At 40.0% G+C, this 18,345-nt stretch overlaps 4 protein-coding genes across 6 annotated transcripts in view; all 4 read right to left on the bottom strand.

The window, feature by feature from the left end:
- Window positions 1-23: 23 nt before the first annotated feature.
- LOC122401468 (lysosomal acid glucosylceramidase-like) lies at window positions 24-2,450 on the bottom strand. The gene is made up of 7 exons (XM_043403613.1): window positions 2,098-2,450; window positions 1,687-2,011; window positions 1,316-1,581; window positions 798-1,232; window positions 640-719; window positions 285-556; window positions 24-191 (listed from the first exon to the last, which is right to left on the bottom strand). Exons 1-7 carry the CDS (start codon window positions 2,231-2,233, stop codon window positions 89-91), a joined length of 1,617 nt encoding a protein of 538 aa, XP_043259548.1. The 5' UTR covers window positions 2,234-2,450; the 3' UTR covers window positions 24-88.
- Window positions 2,451-3,042: 592 nt separating this feature from the next.
- LOC122401455 (lysosomal acid glucosylceramidase-like) lies at window positions 3,043-5,206 on the bottom strand. The gene is made up of 7 exons (XM_043403588.1): window positions 5,057-5,206; window positions 4,625-4,961; window positions 4,279-4,544; window positions 3,776-4,210; window positions 3,638-3,717; window positions 3,293-3,567; window positions 3,043-3,225 (listed from the first exon to the last, which is right to left on the bottom strand). The coding sequence occupies exons 1-7, from the start codon at window positions 5,097-5,099 to the stop codon at window positions 3,123-3,125; spliced, it is 1,539 nt and encodes a 512-aa protein (XP_043259523.1). The 5' UTR covers window positions 5,100-5,206; the 3' UTR covers window positions 3,043-3,122.
- A 220-nt stretch (window positions 5,207-5,426) lies between these two features.
- LOC122401456 (lysosomal acid glucosylceramidase-like) lies at window positions 5,427-10,200 on the bottom strand. The gene is made up of 7 exons (XM_043403589.1): window positions 10,073-10,200; window positions 9,631-9,961; window positions 9,295-9,560; window positions 8,800-9,231; window positions 8,652-8,728; window positions 8,314-8,588; window positions 5,427-5,847 (listed from the first exon to the last, which is right to left on the bottom strand). Exons 1-7 carry the CDS (start codon window positions 10,137-10,139, stop codon window positions 5,751-5,753), a joined length of 1,545 nt encoding a protein of 514 aa, XP_043259524.1. The 5' UTR covers window positions 10,140-10,200; the 3' UTR covers window positions 5,427-5,750.
- A 2,435-nt stretch (window positions 10,201-12,635) lies between these two features.
- Window positions 12,636-18,345, bottom strand: part of LOC122401454 (lysosomal acid glucosylceramidase-like) — an 82,935-nt gene continuing 77,225 nt past the window's right edge. For all 3 annotated transcript variants that reach the window (XM_043403587.1, XM_043403585.1, XM_043403586.1), the window contains exons 2-8: window positions 15,399-15,465; window positions 15,007-15,337; window positions 14,677-14,942; window positions 14,181-14,612; window positions 13,981-14,060; window positions 13,636-13,910; window positions 12,636-13,570 (exon numbers count right to left, since the gene is read on the bottom strand). In XM_043403587.1, coding sequence (XP_043259522.1) covers window positions 13,468-13,570; window positions 13,636-13,910; window positions 13,981-14,060; window positions 14,181-14,612; window positions 14,677-14,942; window positions 15,007-15,337; window positions 15,399-15,441 — 1,530 coding nt within the window. In that variant the 5' untranslated portion in view covers window positions 15,442-15,465 and the 3' untranslated portion in view covers window positions 12,636-13,467. The remainder of the gene's footprint in view (window positions 13,571-13,635; window positions 13,911-13,980; window positions 14,061-14,180; window positions 14,613-14,676; window positions 14,943-15,006; window positions 15,338-15,398; window positions 15,466-18,345) is intronic.

The raw sequence follows: 18,345 nt of genomic DNA, 5'->3' as shown, positions 1-18,345 counted from the left end.
TTTTCTCGTTAATGATGAAAGTATAATTTCAAACTGTTATTTATTATTTCGATCGTTGTTACATTTCAACATTTCACATAAAAAGTATTTATTTTTTGTAGATCACGGTGTTCATCGAGTACGGAGATAATTTCAAGTTCAATGCACCCTGTTGAGCGTCCTTAAGGGTCACGGAATTTGTAGAACTGCGACTGAAATGCAAAATGCAATTTCAATTAATACGAAACGGTTGGGGATTTTATATTTCACGGACAACTAAATTCGTATGAAATGATCCTTATTACTTGTTATAGAGTACAACAACAACTTCCTGCGCAGGTGTCACGAAGGCCGTAGATTTGACAGTGTCGTCATCGGTGATGGAAATCCTGACAGAGCCTCGATCAACGAATCTACTCACGTGCTGGATAGCATAATACATAGGCATTTTATAAAATTCATCTTTGGTTGTATTTACAATAATGGTTGCATCGAGGGGGATATTCTGGTACGGTCCACCCTGTCTGTCGAGAGCTAAATTCCAGTCCACCCATCCGACCGACCAATGATTTATATACTTAAAATGAAACATACATCGTTAAAAGTTATTCGTTCAATTTCATTCCATAGACATTACTATAATTTGAATAATCGTTCTACCTGTATTATGTTGATAATGTATCTTTCCGCGTAACTCCACGATAAATTCAGAACATTTGGACTATCCCACGATGGCGGACCTATACGAACACGAAATGAAACTTGCGGTTCTTCGCGAGAATATTATAATATTATTAATTTAAACTGGAAGAACTTACCCAAAGATGCTTCGGTCATAAGTAACATTTTGTCTGGGAATTCCTTGTGGGTCTTATCCAATACCTTTATAGGCGCTTCTTTGTCAAAGTACCAATGTACACCTGTCCCTATAGTGTATTTGGACGCGTTTTCGTTTTTAAATAATGGCTCGACGAACCAAGGCAATAAAACTCTGTCGTCATCGAGGGCCAAGACTACCTGGTCTTTGTTCATCGTCGATGCCAGAGTCGGACCCATGAAATTAGCAACCCACATAGCCAAGTCTTTAGGTTTCCATCCCATGGTATCAATGCGCGTCGTGTTGATTTGGAAGGCAATCGTTGGTTCGTTACCCGTCGTGAGGGCCCACATCTCGAGGCCATGTTTCTCGTATTCGATCACAAACTTCGCCAAGTAATCGGAAAAGACCTGATAGTACTCTTTCTTCAAGTAACCTGAAGGTTGTTTAAGAGATCGGTAGTTCTTATGTTGGTAAGTTCAGTCGCTCACAAAAGTGTCCACGTATAATAAAATTTACCAAAATGGTCGAAGGAGTCGTCGGTTTTCATCCATCCTGGTGCCGACCACGCGCTACCAAAGAATATCGTCTTAGGATTCAATTCAAGGGCCATTTTCGCGTATGGTATTTTATACTCGTAGTCTTCCTGAGCGAGTGCAAAATGTTTCAAGGAAGTGTCGTTCGCCACATCGTCGTACGAGTAAGTTCTCGTCGAAAAATCTGTGCTGGCGATCGGTATGCGACCTATGTTATACCTGCTTCCCGTATTTGGACAGTAGTACGATCTACGCATAACGAAATCTAGTCGATTATTACGAAGCATTCGTGGCTAGCGATGGTTACAGTTTTTTGTTCTTGTTTTAAATATGCTTGAAAATGGTAATGGTTACCGTATGAGTTGGTATTGCGTAGCTGGACTGAGTTTTCTTATGTTTAGACCGGTAGAATCGGTAAAGGCACCCCCAAATCCGAGAATGGTTTGATACGTCTTCTTCGTATCGACGGTTAACGTTAACTTGGAGGAAGATTGATCACCGGTATTAAACTTCACCTTTGACATCTCCATCCTGAGACCCTTCTTATTTGTCACGTACCAATAAGACGTCCCTTTTTTTGGTATTTTCGGATCATTATTCGGCGTATCGTCGCAATATGTTGCATTGCAAACACACGCGACAACGTTACCGGCGTAAGGCACGCACTTCTTCGCGTTTCCTACGATTGTGGAAACCGCCGTGAAACTTTAGTCTACGAAACATAACGTATTTTTCGATTTTCTCTAGATAACGATCAAATCTCACCTGCGACGACGAAGAAGGCGACGAATATAAATGCTTTCCACATGATTTTCGGGAATGCTCGATGGCTATGGTAAAAATTAAAACGAAACGTTTTGAAATTCACCGATGGATGAATTATTATATAGTCCTGTTGCATATTGTTTGGAGCGTGGTAGGGGAAACAATATTACCGACACTGTAATCGTGGGTGCAATATTTGCATCGTGCAATCATTCATATTATTCGCCAAGGTAGATAAGATAAAATACAAGTTTCGATGTTAGTTATCGGTAGTTGTTGATTTATTCGTTACGATATTTGTAATATGTAATGAAATATATTTCACTCCCTGACACGTGTGCTTTCACAACCAATAAAGTTTAAGGCTGTCAGTACACTACTCGTGTAGCCTGTGTTTCTTTTGGTTTCAGGGGGTATTCTACCGTAAATCTTTACTTTCAAATTTTTTCTCAAAAATTTGGTTTAGAAAATGTCCCATCCACGTTGAGAGACATTTCTTCTTGAACGATGCGGGCAGTATCTTCGTCACTTCTTACAATCAAATTAGTCCCCCAAACTAAGACCAGCAGAAAAGAGTCTTCACTGTTTCTATATGAATATGTGCAATAAGTATGAATAACTCAACAATACTGACGAATGTTCAGAATCGAGGACACCTCGTATTAATATGTAATGAGTTCCGATAACGGAAGTTTCCCCCGTCTGTTCATCAGGAATACGATAAAAGATAAACAAAAGAAAATATGTGTTGCCGAAATGTTCGTCACATTATCGTGTCTTGATTTATTTCAGATTTATGATAAGTATTTGGGTATATTATTCCTGCATCGCGACGAGACGAGATAACGTTTGCAAAGATGAGGGAAAAACATTTTTTAAGTTTCAAAGAAGACAATATAACCAGAGGCTAAAGTTGGAGTTAGCCTTGAGGATATTGTGTAATTTTCTTGCTATCGAAACGTGATGTTCGTTTGTCATTTATTATTTCGGGTAATCTTACAATTTAGTGGCATTTTAAAACGTGTTCATGATTTATAGATCACTGTATTCATAGAATATGGAGATAATTTGAACTGCAGTGCACCCTGTCGCGCATCCTTAAGGGTCACGGTCTTTGCAGAGCTATCGCTGGAATACAAAATGAAATGTCGATTATAATAATTTGAAATGCAAAAATGAAAGCAATCCGTGTTACCTGTTGTACAGCACAACAACAATTTCCTCCGAAGTTGTCGAAAAGGCCGTGGTCTTGATGGTAGGGGTATCGGTGATAGAAATCCTGACAGAATCTCTGTCAACGAATCTACTGAAATGTCTGATGGCATAAAACGCTGGCAGTTTATAGAACACATCGTCCTCTGTGTTCACGATAATGGCTGCGTCGAGGGTCATGTTAGCCCAGGATGGTCCACCCTCTTCGTCGAGAGCTAAATTCCAGTCTATCCATCCAACCGACCAATGATTCATATACTTAAACCACAATGTTAGCCGTTAAAAATTATTCCGTCGATGTCGTGACCACGATGAACAATCGTTTTACCTCTATTATACTCAAAATATACTTTTCTCCGCCATTCCACGCTTCCGTCGCAACGTTCGAAGATTTCCAGGTCGACGGACCTGCACAAACGCAAAATTAAATCATTCCAATCTTGTATTTCGATTTGAGAAAGCTCACCTATAGATGCTTCGGTCATGAGTAACAGTTTGTCTGGGAATTCCTCGTGAATCTCATCCAATATCGTAGCAGGTGTATCTTTGTCAAAATACCAATGTACACCAGCCCCTACAGTGTACTTGGACGCATCTTCGTTTCTAAACAACGGCTCAGCGAATTCTGACAGTACGTTTCTATTGTCATCGAGGGCTAACACAACCGTGTTTGGGTTCATCGATGATTCTAGCGCTGGTCCCAAGAAATCACCGACCCAGCTGGCCATGCTTTCGGGTGTCCATCCCATGGTAATAATGTTCGAAACATTAAGCTGAGGGGCGATCGTTGGCTCGTTACCCGTGGTCACGGCCCATATGTCGATATGGTACCTTTTATACTTGTCCACAAACTTCGCCAAGTAATCAGCATAGGTCTGATAATACTCCTCCTTCAGGCAACCTAAGCAATCGGACGATCCGTGATTTCAGTGCTCAGAAATTGTCTGTTATAAATATTCTAACGTTTACCAAATTGACTGAATTCGCCGTTGGTTTTCATCCACCCAGGGGCCGACCACGGACTAGCAACAAATTTAATTTGACTATTTAGTTGCAGGGCTTTCTGTATGTTTCGTATTTTATAGGCATAATCTTCGTATGTGAGGGCAAAATGTTCCAACGACGTGTCGTTCGCTACATCGTCGTACGAGTAAGGCCTCGTTGAGAAATCTGTGCCGGCGATCGGTATGCGACCTAAACTATACCTGCTTCCCGCCCTTTTACAGAAATATGTCCTGCAAATCGTAAAATTTAGCTAATTGTTTAACCTACGACAAATCGTACAATAAATCGTTTCGTTTGTGGTCTCCATTACCGGATTATTTGATTTTGCGTGGCCAGGCTGAGCTTTTCCAAAATTGCACCGAATGAATCGGTGAACGTGCCCCCAAAACCGAGAATCGTTTGATATTTCTTTGTAGGGTCTACGGTTAAGATTGCGTCGGAGTAATTATTGCGAGAGATGTTGAACTTTGCCTTGAACATTTTCATCCTTAGACCCTTCTTGTTTGTCACGTACACGTAGGAAGACCCTTTCGGGGGAATTTTCGGAACATTGTACGGTGTATCGTCGCAATAAGTTGCATTGCAAACGCACGCGACTACATCGGTGCCAACGGTATAGGGCACGCAGTGCCTGACAAAACCTGAGACTGATAATAGAAACTTTCGTGATGTTTACGAGCTAATGCAGGTGATAATAAATCCTATAGAAAATGCAGTTTCGATGTTACAAACGCAATGTTACCTTTTGTAAGGAAGCAGGTAGCAATTAGGAGAGTCTTCCACATGTTTCAAGCGTTCGACCGTGGAAGTCAAATCGAAACTAATGGAATTAACGTTAAACGATGGATGAATTGTTATATGTATTGCCAGTTGTGTATATCTAGAAGTCGTGGTAGGGGAAGTTGCATGGCAAATGTCTGCATAATTCGCGGTTTAGGTGTCATCTGTAAAGTATTCTGGATTGCCATCTCCATTGTGGTGACTGTCTATGTCGTATAACAGACTCCATCTGCCTCTATCAGACTCATATCATACTTTACGAGACAATACATTGTATTAGACGAAGTAATATTGTACACGTTTGCAGGTAAACGTACGACGAAATATATGAATTTGAACAGCCGATAGACACACGTAATTACACATGTGCGCTTCAAACCTGATGTATTCCATACTTCGTGTGGCTCATAACCAAGGTTAAAGAATATTTTGCAACAGTGGCGATCGAACTCTTTTATCATTACATTTTTCAAAACATATTTGTAGCCCCAAAGAACTTTCACTTATATAGATACTAGCAATGAACAAGGACAAGGATGTAAATACTTCTACAAAATAATACAATCATATTGTGCACGTGTCACTTATTAGTACAAACATCACAATTTAGGAGTACTATATTCGTACATCGTGTGAATCAGCTATATTAGTAACTGTTAATATTTTATGGTGTTCATAGACTGTGGAGATAATTCGAGGCAAAGACTGCTCTTCTTTGCATCTTTCAGAACCACTTGTTTCGGCGAAAGACCCCTAAAACACGAAACAGAATTTCGTTTGTTAGAAACTGTATCACGTCAGAAGAAAGATGATTCGCGCCAAACATATTACAATCATGTACGTTACCTGTTGTACAGTACAAAAACAACTTCGTTCGAAGGTGTTACGAACGCTGTAGACTTGATGTGTAAGGTATCTGTGATAGAAATCCTGACAGAATCTCTGTCGACGAATCTGCTGAAATGCTTCAGAGCATAGTACATGGGCTGTTTGTAGAATTCGTGGGTGAATCGACATTATTCTTAATCCAGTTTGGTCCACCCTTTTTGTCCAGAGCTATATTCCAGTCTGCCCATCCGACGTTCCAATGATTCATGTACTTAAAAACGAAGTATTTTTCATTAGCAATTGCATCTAACTTGTAAACAAAAAAAGACGTCTGAGATATTGGGAACTCGGTTGAGGATCGTATACAGGGTATTCGGCCACCACTGGGAATTTTAGTTAAAAAGTTATTAACAATTAAATTCAAAAATTTCAAATCGTTCTGGAAAAATTATTTTCGATTGCAAGGGTCAATTACAATTATTTTTGGCGAATACACATACCTCCGAAATCCCATCCATTTTCGAGAAAAAAAATCGGGTAGCTGCTAAACTTTTCGGCGAAAAAAGAATTTTTCAAATTGTTCTGGAAAAATTATTTTCGGTTGCGGGAGTCAATTACAATAATTTTTGGTAAATAGACATACCCCCAAAATCCTACCTACTTTCTAGAAAAAAATTCGAGAAGGTGTGCAATTTTTCGACCGGAAAAAAAAACTTTCAAATCGTTTTGGAAAAATTATTTTCGGTTACGGGGGTCAATTACAATAATTTTTGGTGAACAGACATACCCCCGAAATCCTGAGCATTTTCGAGAAAAAAATTCAGTACGGGCGGAACTTTAAACGTTACTAACTTTTTAACAAAGCCTCCATCAATAAATTGGTATTCTTCATTTTCGTCTTATTTTGGCCTCTAGAATCACCCATTAAAATTTTTCCTGCATACAGGGTGTCCCGTAAATAGTGTAAGAGCCAGAAATGTGGGGTAGCTGAGACGATTCTGAACGGTAAGGGCGTCTCCAAAACCCAACACCTTTTGATCCCTGTGGGATCGTTGGCGTCATGTTTAGTCTAAGCTAGAGTACGAACGTGCGTTTTGTTTAGATCATTATTATAAGATAGGAATAAGGAAGGGTCGACTTTGACTGCAGGAACGTCACTCTGTATCGAACGTTAGTCGAGAGCAGTCACAGTTTTACGTTTACGTTTTATGTCTTTCTTTTATGTTCTTCATGTTAAATAGTTAGTAAATATTAAATAGTACAGTTTATATAGTTACGTTTATTGTCCACGTGTTTGAATCCGACCATACGCCTCTGACCATCCTCGACAATCCTTACAACTTCTTCGTTCCATCTATGATCAGGATGGATTTGACGTTCCATGGTTGATTTTCGTTAAATTTCACCGTCTGCACGCTCATCCTAAGCCCTTTCTTGTTCGAAACGTACCAGTAAGCACTCCCATCTGTCCGAGACTTCCAGGTGGTTCTTTGATAATCCATCGCAGTACGTTGCATTGCAAACGTATACGATTTGGTCGATATCGAAATTACAGGTCGCGCAATCGTTTCGCGCTGCCTGTGACCATGAAATTATGTAGACGTGCTCACGGATTGCCATAACGGCCTGATAAATTAACAGCAGTTTCTACGCGCGTGAATGTCGAAAGTAATTTTACCTTTGACGATAAAGAATGCGACAACTAGAAACGTTCTCCACCTGGTCTCGATGTTCTTTGGTAACATTCGCGTCGAACGATTGAACCATAGCAAAATCGTGGTTGTTTTCTTATACGTATAGATAAAGTTGTGTGTACCTTGAAGCTTGGTAGGAAAATTTTATTGTATAATTATTTGTTATTTATCGCGCTTTGTTAGATATGCGTTCAAGAACGAGGTAGACGCTTCATGGTCGAAGTTTAGAATCTAAATATTTTTGTTTAAAAATCAAGAAGTAATTCATCGTTGATTGTCCTTTCGCGAGTGCTAGCTTTAATAATGCTCTTGCATTAAAACATGCAAAAATTGTTAAAACTTTCTAATTACCAATTTGCATTAAGTATTCAGAATGGTAAAGTGATAGATAAATCGATAATCAAAAAAAGGTGTGTTTGTTATGGGGTTTGAAATCATTTCTCGCAGTAGAGTAAATTGTCTTTATTAACTGAACGATACGAGTATTTCCAAAACATCTAACACCTAGTTTAGCTCGTTACTGTTGATATTTTATAGTGTTCATAGACAGTGGAGATAACTCGAAGCAGAGATTGCCCTTCTTCGGGTCTTTTAGGATCACTTGTTTCGGCAAAAGGCTCCTGAAACACGAAATAGAATTTAATTTGTTAGAAACTCGCGTTGCTCTTATGTTTCGTAAACTAGTTTTATGAATTACCTGTTGTACAGTACAACAACAACTTTGTTCGAAGGTGTTACGAACGCTGTAGACTTGATGTGAAGGGTGTCGGTGACAGAAACTTTGACGGAGCCCCTGCCTACGAATCTACTGAAATGTTTCAGAGCGTAATACATAGGTTGTTTGAAAAATTCGTCGCTCTCCGGGTTCACGATAATGGGCGCGTCGACGTTGTTTTTAATCCAGTTTGGTCCGCCCGTTTTGTCCAGAACCATGTTCCAGTCCACCCATCCGGCGTACCAATGGTTCATGTACTTAAAACGAAGTATTTTTCATTAGCAATTGCATCTAACTTGTAAACAAAAAAATTACGTTACCTCTAATATGCTCAAAAAGTATTTTTCCCCTCGATACCACGATCCTAATACAACCGGAGTCAAAGGTTCTCCGGTTCCTATGTGAACACATCACGCAAATAAAATACACTTCAGCGCTATTCCATTCTGTCTGCAGGAAAATACTTACCTAAACACGCCTCGGTCATGATGAGGAATTTGTCTGGAAATTTGTCGTGCGTTTGATCCAACACACTCGTCGGAACTATGAAGTCGGTGTACCAATGCGACGCTATTCCCGCGACGTACTTCATCGCTTCTTCGTTCTTAGCTATTTCTTCGACGTACCAAGGCAGAAATATTCTCTGATCGTCCAGGACTAAAATTTGCGTGCGATTGTGTTCAGAGGCAGCCAGAGTCGGGCCCAAATTATTAGCGATCCACTTGGCCACGGTGTTCGGAGTCCAACCCATAGAGCTCAAAGGATCGACGATCACGACGCCATTTCCCGGTTCGTTACCCGTTGAAACGGCCGCAATATCGATACCGAACTCCTTATACTTCTTCAAGAATTTCAATATATATTCCGCGTAGAGTTGATAGTATTCCTTCTTGAGGAAACCTGTTAAAACATGCATCATCGTTCACTTCCCACGCTAATTTCGTCGACGATCGCGAACTCTACCTGCTCCGTTGACTTTGTTGTTGGTTTTCATCCATGGCGGTGGCGACCAGACTGCCCCGAACAATTTCAGGTTTGGGTTTAATTTAAGAGCTTTCTGCAGGAACGGTATTTTATATTCGTGATCTTCGAAGGCAAGGTTAAAGTGCTCCAGGGTCGTGTCGTTGTCGTAGGGGTCGTAGGTGTAAGGTCTCGTCGAGAAATCGGATCCACCAATCGGCAGGCGGGCTAGATTATATCCGCTCCCGGTTTTTGGATCGTAATACGACCTAGAAATTCGATCGTTAATATTTGGAACATTGCATGTATTTAATTTCAGCAATAGATGCTAGGGATTACCGTAACAGCTGATCCTGTGCAGCCGAGCTGAGCTTTTTAATGTTCAAACCGGCAGAATCGGTGAGGGCACCCCCGAAACCTGCTATCGTTTGATACCTCTTCGTAGTGTCTACAGTCAGGGTGGACTCGAAGAGCGAGATGTGACAGGTGTTGAATTGTACCAGCGATTCTTGGAGCCTGAGTCCGTTCTTGTTCGAAACGTACATGAAAGCGTTTCCTTCGTCCGGGACTTCCGGTTGGTTTTTCGATAGCCCGTCGCAGTACGTTGCATTGCAAACGCACACGATCCCGTCAAAACCGAACCTTCGAGGCACACAATCGTTCGCGTTACCTGTGGGAAACCATAACAGTGACCGTTGAATAGATTCGACTGCTTATTTCTGCTCTCGAATCGCCAGAATGAGTTTGAATAAAATTTTCGTTAACGATTATTTAATGTTACCTGCAGCACAGAAGAAGGCAATAACTAAGAACGTTTTCCACATGATTCCAGTGTTCTTCGATGACATTGGCTCGAAATGACTGAATCAAAGCAAATCCGTGGACAGTTTCTTATATAGTCGACGTTTTGTGTACTTTAGAGAGTGGAAGGAGAAACAGAAGGTACGTGTTTAACGAGCAGCAAATTAAATATACTTCCTGAATCGATTGGTTACCGACACCGTTTCGTTATACATAAGAAATGTTCACAAATACTACATTGTCGCGAGTTTTTCTTGAAGGGAATTTTCAGCAGAAACGATCATTTGTCATTTTGCGTTGGTAATGCATCAATTTTCTGATAAGTCACTAGTGGTTTACGCGATCCTTGCGTTGGAAATGGTCAAGGTAACATGGAAGTTCAACATTGAGGATGATTGAGCTGTAGCTCTGTTGTTTGCAGGTTTTAGTCGATAACTGGTGCCCTTCATTGAGTGTCAGGATCGGGACACTCTCAGTCACAGCATTCGGACGTTCTGGTATGGGGTTCCAGTATGATACCAGGATAGTAAGCTCCATGAATCCACACTGGTTGGTGCAAAGCTTCTCTAATCCTTTCCTGTCTCAGTAGAACGGTGCGCAAGTTGACGTATTCAAACTACAACTCACGCGGTAAGCCTTGGTTCATCCGCGCGATATAGGGCTACCGTTGCCAGCACGATGATCCAACCTCATCAGCTGTCACAGAGGACTAGGGATTAAACACCCTGTCATGTTGAGCCTTGTAAGGTACTGGAGATCGTTCAAACCTGCCGCTTCGTTCTGCCGATTCCTGCGGTACCATTCGAGTAAGCCCCACCTGGCTGTCCTCAGGCGTCTGTTTCCACTTCCGTTTCCTACCGGGTCATCCTACGCGCGGAAACCACGCTACGACCATGACAGTGCACCAATTACTGTTATAATATTGCGATTGTTTCGCTAGCTGATAGCTTCAAGCTTTTATATCATAGATAGTAGACATTGCAATGTGGTGAAATAGAAATTGACGTTGAGAAACCAGTCGTAAATAATTCGTGAGCGAGTTGTCAGTAATGAAGGGGGGAGAATAATTCTCGTTTCAAATGGTAGCATCAACAAAGACGTTCAAGGTGCTCGTGACAAATAGGACACTTTGTATATGTATAAGTTAGTGGTGTAACTACGTGCCCAATACGTCTTATTTGACATCGTCCACACATCATCGAAATCTGAGCCAAGGCCTAACGACATTAATTTACCACGAGAACAGCGGCAGATCAGAACTAAGATAGTACCTGATAACTGATCACGACTACCTGACGCAATACAGGTGTTTTGTTAATTATTCGTGCGTCAACGAAGACGTATTAATAACGGTTGATAATGTAACCAAAGTAACTGTACGTTGTATTAAAATCTCGCACGTTGTTCAAACGTTTGCTGTGACACAGTAATATTCTAATACAAAGCGTGAAATATCTCGTGAAGTATTTCGTTTCCTATTGGTCGTAACATAATGAACACACGAGGAAGTGAGACAGAAAATAAAATTACAGAAACATTTCTCGCCACACGTTATAGATTCGGTAACGAACTTTTTTCTCGGAAATACGTAGGATTTCGGGGATGTCTATTCACAAAAAATGCTTGTAATTGACCGCTCTAGCTAAAAATATTTTTTTTAGAACGATTCGAAGTTTTTTTTTTCGCCGAACTCGAATTTTGTTCTCGAAATTGGGTAGGATTTCGAGGGTATGTCTATTCATCAAAAATATTCGTAATTTACCCCCGCAACCGAAAATAATCCCCCTTTCGATTTCACTTAAAAATTCGTTTTTGATTTTTAGTAATTTTGTTTGACTCAATACAGAAAAGTTGTCTAATATTTCTTTGTAGGTACTCATGAGATCTACTTCAGAAAAAAGTTTCATTGAAATATATTCACTATTGTAGGAGTTATGGCTGTTTGAAAATTGGACCATTTTTATGTGGTTTCTCTCACTTTACGGGGTCAAGGAACAATTTTTTCAATATTGTTAGAATCTCTACATATTCTGTGGTAAAATACGCGTCATTTGCATTTTTAAACATTGAAATCGTCCAATCCGTTCAAAAGTTATGATGTTTTAAACGTAGGCACGAAATTTCGGAGAGCCTGAAATTATATTTTCGGTAAGGAATTTTTTTCTCGAAAGTGGGTAGGAATTCGGGGGTATATCTATTGACCAAAAATGATTGCGATTGACCCCCGCAACCAAAAATAATTGTTTTACAACGATTTGAAATTTTTTTTCCGGTCGAAAAATTGCACACCCTCTCGAATTTTTTTCTAGAAAGTGGGTAGGATTCCGGGGGTATGTCTATTCACCAAAAATGGTTATAATTGACCCCCGCAACCGAAAATAATTTTTTTACAACGATTTGAAATTGTTTTTTTCGTCGAAAAATTTAGGCACCTACCCCTGTCGATTTTACTTAAAAATTCGTTTTTGATTTTTAATAAACCCATCCATGGGCAGGTCCGGTTTTAGATCGTGATAGGGGAAACTGAATAATCGCTAGATTTGTTGCCTTAATTGTGGTTTATTAATAGTTAAACAGATATTTGGAGAACGTCAGCCCTAAGATCGGTATCTGCAAAACTTCATAAACTGGGATTCTTGGCCAGTCAGGGTACTGGTATGCGAATAGCTCACACTGTGGCCCGTGATATTAATTTACCGTGGCAGCAGCAATACATCGCGAGTAAGATAAAACTTGGCAAGGGATAGCAATTCCGTCACGCAACGCAGACATTTTTACGTCCATAGTTCGTGTGTTGCTAGAAAGACATTGACAATAATTAATAGCGTTTTAAGAATAGCCTTACCCTTCATTAATTTTCCTTATATTCTTCCCCTTTCTATTATTCGTGGCAAGATTTCTCGTTCGTTTTTATTTTTCTATCACGATCAATAGTCCAAGGTATTTTTTACGATTAGAAATTAAAAATTATGGATTGTCTTTTTGTGATTCGCATAATAACCAAGGGCTTAAAGAGTCAACATTTTACAGAAACATGGCTTGTCAGAAGTTGTTATCTTATCTTTCTTGTTTCCACAGTAATCGTAACACACGCTGTTGCAAATCCAAGTCAATATTATGCCACTTTATATTACTGAAAACTGATATTCATGGAGCAGCGGTCCATCAATGAAAGTTGCTGATCCTTTGGAAAATACGTTGTAAATATTATATACGTAGTTCTTAAATATTCCACTATCTTTTTTAATAATTCAATTGCTAGCAGTGCAAGTAGTTTTGTATTTTAATTCGATATTGCGTGACAATTTAACGAATGTAGATCGGATAAGGGGCTTTCATTCTCTTAAGGTTTTAAATTACACGTGTTTACAATTTTTAGTGTCCATAAGTAATAGTATTCATAGAGTATGGCGGTAATTCTACGCGGAGGGAACCTTTCTTCAAATCCATGAGAGTAACGTTTCTTGCTATGCCGCTCCTGTAACAGAAAAAAGAATGTTCAAGTGATTTGTTACGTGGACATTTAAAAACAATATGTGCTACCTGTTGTACAGTACAACAACAACTTCGTTCGAAGGTGTCACGAATGCTGTAGATTTGATGTGCAAGGTATCTGTGATAGAAATCCTGACAGAACCTCTGTCGACGAATCTACTGAAATGCTTCAGAGCATAATACATGGGCTGTTTGTAAAATTCGTCGGTTTCTGGGTCCACGATAATGGGTGCATCTACGAAATTATTAATCCAGTTTGGTCCGCCAGTTTTATCCAGTGCTATGTTCCAGTCCACCCATCCGATCGACCAATGGTTTATGTACTAAAAAAAAATTATTTTTTTAGCAACGACCTGTTATCGAATTCGTTGCTACAAGATAGTTTTATCGTACATCTATGATGCTTAGAATGTACTGTTGGCCCCGGTCCCACGCTCCCAGATTAACCTTCGGGAAATCTAACAATCCGCTTCCTGCAAAAATATATGTACAAGCGACGTTGTTGTATTTTTTCTGTAAGTGGTGCCATCTTAAAGTACATGTTGAATTTGTTAAATTCTTTGCGCGTACGGAGGTAATACGCGACAACTTACCTGTACATGCCTCTGTCATCAAAATAAATTTGTCTGGAAATTGGTCGTGTGTGAGATCCAATACCATCGATGAAACGAAAGCATCGGTGTACCAATGTACAGCCGTGCCAGCAACGTATTTCTTTGCGTTTTTATTGGCAAACACTTTCTGAATGAACCAGGGTAATTCGATTCTCTGATCGTCGAGAGCTAAAATCTTAGTGTCGTTGTGCTCTGACGCCGCCAGCTTCGGACCCAAGTGATCAGCAATCCAATTGGACATTGTTGCAGGCGTCCATCCCATAGTGCTGAGGGGATCAAAGGGTACGTAAGCGTTCACTGGCTCGTTACCGGTTGAAATCGCCCACATTTTCAAACCATTCTTTTTATACTCGTCCAAGAACTTCAGTAGATAATTGCAATAGAGGTCATAGTATTCTCTCTTCAAGAAACCTGACGGGTGTTTCATAAAATTGATCGTCTCTGTCTTCACGAGGTTTTGCTAAATTGTTCTTACCAAACCCATTGATCCTGTCGTTGGTTTTCATCCACTTAGGCGGTGACCACGCCGCGGCAAAGAAATCTGTTTCAGGATTCAATTTGAAGGCCTTCTGCATGAATGGTATTTTATAGTCGTAGTCTTCTTTCGTGAGTGCAAAATGTTTCAAGGAAGTGTCGTTGTCGTAGTCGTCGTACGTGTACGGTCTCGTTGAGAAATCGGAACCACCGATCGGCACACGACCCAACGTATACCTGCTCCCCAATTTCGGATCGTAATACGCGCTAGAAGCGGTGAAGTTTCATAAGTTACACGGTCTAATAATGTGAATGTTTGCGTAAGCGTTACCGGATCAGTTGATCCTGAGTCGCCGGGCTCAGTTTCTTGATGTTTATCCCTGCAGAGTCTGTGAACGCACCCCCGAAACCGTGGATCGTTTGGTATCTTTTCGAAGTATCTATGGTCAGAGTCGTACCGAAATTCAAGCGTTTAGAGGGATCGAACTGGCCCTTCACCATGCTCATCCTAAGTCCCTGCTTAGTCGTGGTGTACCAATAAAAGCTTCCATCTTCCGGAACTTTCGGGTCATTGTCCGGCGTGTAATCGCAATAAGTCGCGTTGCAGACGCATACTATGTGATTTAGACCAAAACTACGAGACACGCAGTCGTTCGCGTTGCCTGTAATGAAAATCAGCAGGACTAGAGACACCCCGAGGGAATTGTTGAGAAAAAGAAATACCTTTGGCTGTCAAGAAGGCAACGATCAGCAGGACCTTCCACATGATTCGAGACTTCTTTGGCGACAACTGAAATAAAAACGAACGGCTGTACACGGTTCATAATTTAGATTCATATTTTTCCGTACTCCCGAGGCATCAGAGGCTGGTCGTGGTTTACATTCCCATCGTCCACTAATCTTCATTCACGCGTGCATGTTTCTTTCGTTGGTCGTTTCTCAGTTCGAAAAACGTGCTACCGCGAGTCAGCTGTCTATTCGTCGTTCGCGTCCTCGTATTTGTATGCTCGTACATACCTGGCGCAGGATACGAGTTACGTAACGTTACGAATTTGAGCAGGCAGACGGGACCCGACGGAACAGTAAAACTACAATGCTTTAGGATGTTGCATTGCGGCACTAGGCAACCCACATACTCCCAATGCAGTTGCGTTCAGGATGCTCGTGAACGCGTGTGATCATATCTATCGTATTGTACGAAACTTCGATGTCTTTTTCTCTCGAATAATATTTATTGGATCCTCGCGTTGTTAAGGGGAGAGTCTCATGTGAATGATAGAAAATTGAACCATTTTTCTTAATTTTGTTTAAGGAAATGTTACATCTGACGTTATGATTCTGTTCTGCAGTTTACTTAGCTATCCTTTGGGAATACAAGATAATTTTTTTATTAATTTTTATGTTGTTATCACGTCCGCAGTAAACATGTGTTTAAACACTAGCGTAGGTGATTGCAGCTCTCAAGCTCTCTCTTGACTACATCGAAAAAATCAAAAAGATTTTTATTCGATAGGTATACAACAGGTAAAAATTGCAAAATTTCGTCGTTTCTTTTGCAAGTTTTTAATAGTATAGTTTTTGAGATTTTATCTACGCCAGTTAAGAAAGAAACGCATTTAAAGTCTGCAAGATCATACTCATCAATCTCAGCTCCATATAGAATTCCTTCCAGAATATTGCCACTTAGATGACAAAAACGCACAAATTTCAACTTCTAATAACAGCAGATGTCTCTTGACTCTGTCGTAAACCTTTCGAAACAGTAATGTCTGGGCTGTACATGGTAATCACCCGAAGCAATGACTCCGGTAATTACCGCGAGGGGTATACAAAAAATGTTCTACAATCTACAATACTTGACATTTATCTCTGAAAATTTAACAGTACATTCTTAAATATATATACTTTCAAAAAATGAAGTAAAAAAATTAAACGCGTCGAGGTATATTTCAAAATGTAAAGACCGAAGAGCAAATGGAAATAAAAAAGTCAAGAGAAGTCCTCGCAGTTCTTACGAACTCTATTCTATTTTGTTCTCGATACATCCTCGCAGATTTGCATTTTTTATCCGTGAATAGCAACGCAGAGCGGGGTCTAACCACGGTGGACAACGGTATTAGCCCTGCAGACGAGGAATCCACTACCGATCCGTGTAGTTAAATTGGGTAAACCTGTCCGCAAAGTTTACAGTGGCCCCTAATGTAATTTTGTGTTCAGAATTTAAACTAAATGAAATTTACGTTAGTTTATCGATTCGCGTAAGCCACAAAAGGCGAGGACTATAGATTCTTCGCCGGTTCCCCGGCATTGTACCGATTTTGACGAAGTCAATTGTTTCTGTTGCCATAAAAGTGCGACCGGGATAAACTTTGGATAGAAAGGGAACATGTAGGAGTTTCGTTTCAGGAGCAATTTTAACGATTTTCGTTAAGTTTCTCCTCCGCGCGGACAATACGTTGGGCGAGTTCTTTGTTCGAAAAAATAACAATGAGGCGGACAGGACATATTTTTATTTTGTTTGAAACCTCGACGCGCGATATTTCGTTAAATGCTCGTTGAAACGAAATAATGATACCGCGCGTATTATGTTCCGTTCGTAAATGATACACGGACAAATAAAGTTATACCGGTAGAAATATGAAACGGTATACGTTCATTTTTTCCATTATTGGTATCGATATTTTCCGATAAAATTACTTTGGTTAAAATTTGACGAGGATTAAATTAATTTATATCAAATAAATGCAATGTTTTTGAAGTAATGGTTAGTAATTATATTTGTCGAACAAGCAGAACAAGAGAAGTATTGCCAGTTACAGGGATAGTGATTTATTTGAACAGGTCGTTTTCATTTAAAGTGCCAAAAATTTCCAAGTTCAAAGACATGCGATTCTCGAATATATTTGACAAAATGATCGATTTGGCGTGAAACAAGTTGAACGCCACGCCTTTGTCAGCGATTAATTAAAATTTACGACTGTGGACATCTATTACGTACATTTAAGTTTGCGTAACTGGTTTGGATTAAAATCTATAGAAATTGTTCAATCGATCGTGTATTAAAGCGAGTATAGGTGGGCATTTTGTAAAAGTTTTAGTGTATAATGCAAATTCAGCTGTATATACACAGGATTACGAAAATATTCCAATATTATCGGTAGAAAATTGAACGAACGAGATACGAATGCTAAACAGAAGGTTTCGAAATAATGCGACAGATAAAATATTTTTTACAACGATAAGAATTATGTAAAGAAAATTCTAAGTTTCGTATACTCTGAGCCGTCGAAATCATGGAAACGTTGTTGTACAGGCTCGAAATCGATCAATCGCAGCCACGTAGTTTATTTAAACATCGAAAGCTCGCGGTGAAAGACATTAAGCTAGTTACGTCTTCGTTTCGTGCTGTCGCACGTGGAATGAACGATGCGTAGGCGAGTCGAACAGGTGTGTTTAACTATTCGATCGATTTCGAACAGTGAGATAAAATTTACATTTCGCCGCAACCACCGACAAAATTACCGAACAAAAGTACGAAACATTCCGAATTAGAATCAGCTTCGAGCACCGTCTTGCATTAGCATAGAACGTTGGTTAGATCTAATTTGTACCACGGGCTCTGTTAACATAAAATATTCATTTCATCCAGTTACGATCGTACTATAGGAAA

This window comes from Colletes gigas, unplaced genomic scaffold (genome assembly GCF_013123115.1).
Source record: "Colletes gigas isolate AHSC1104 unplaced genomic scaffold, ASM1312311v1 Colletes_gigas_Sc00025, whole genome shotgun sequence".
NCBI classification, from domain to species: Eukaryota; Metazoa; Arthropoda; class Insecta; order Hymenoptera; family Colletidae; genus Colletes; species Colletes gigas.
Note: the sequence above shows the minus strand (reverse complement) of the source record. Positions and strands in the feature narration are given on the sequence as shown.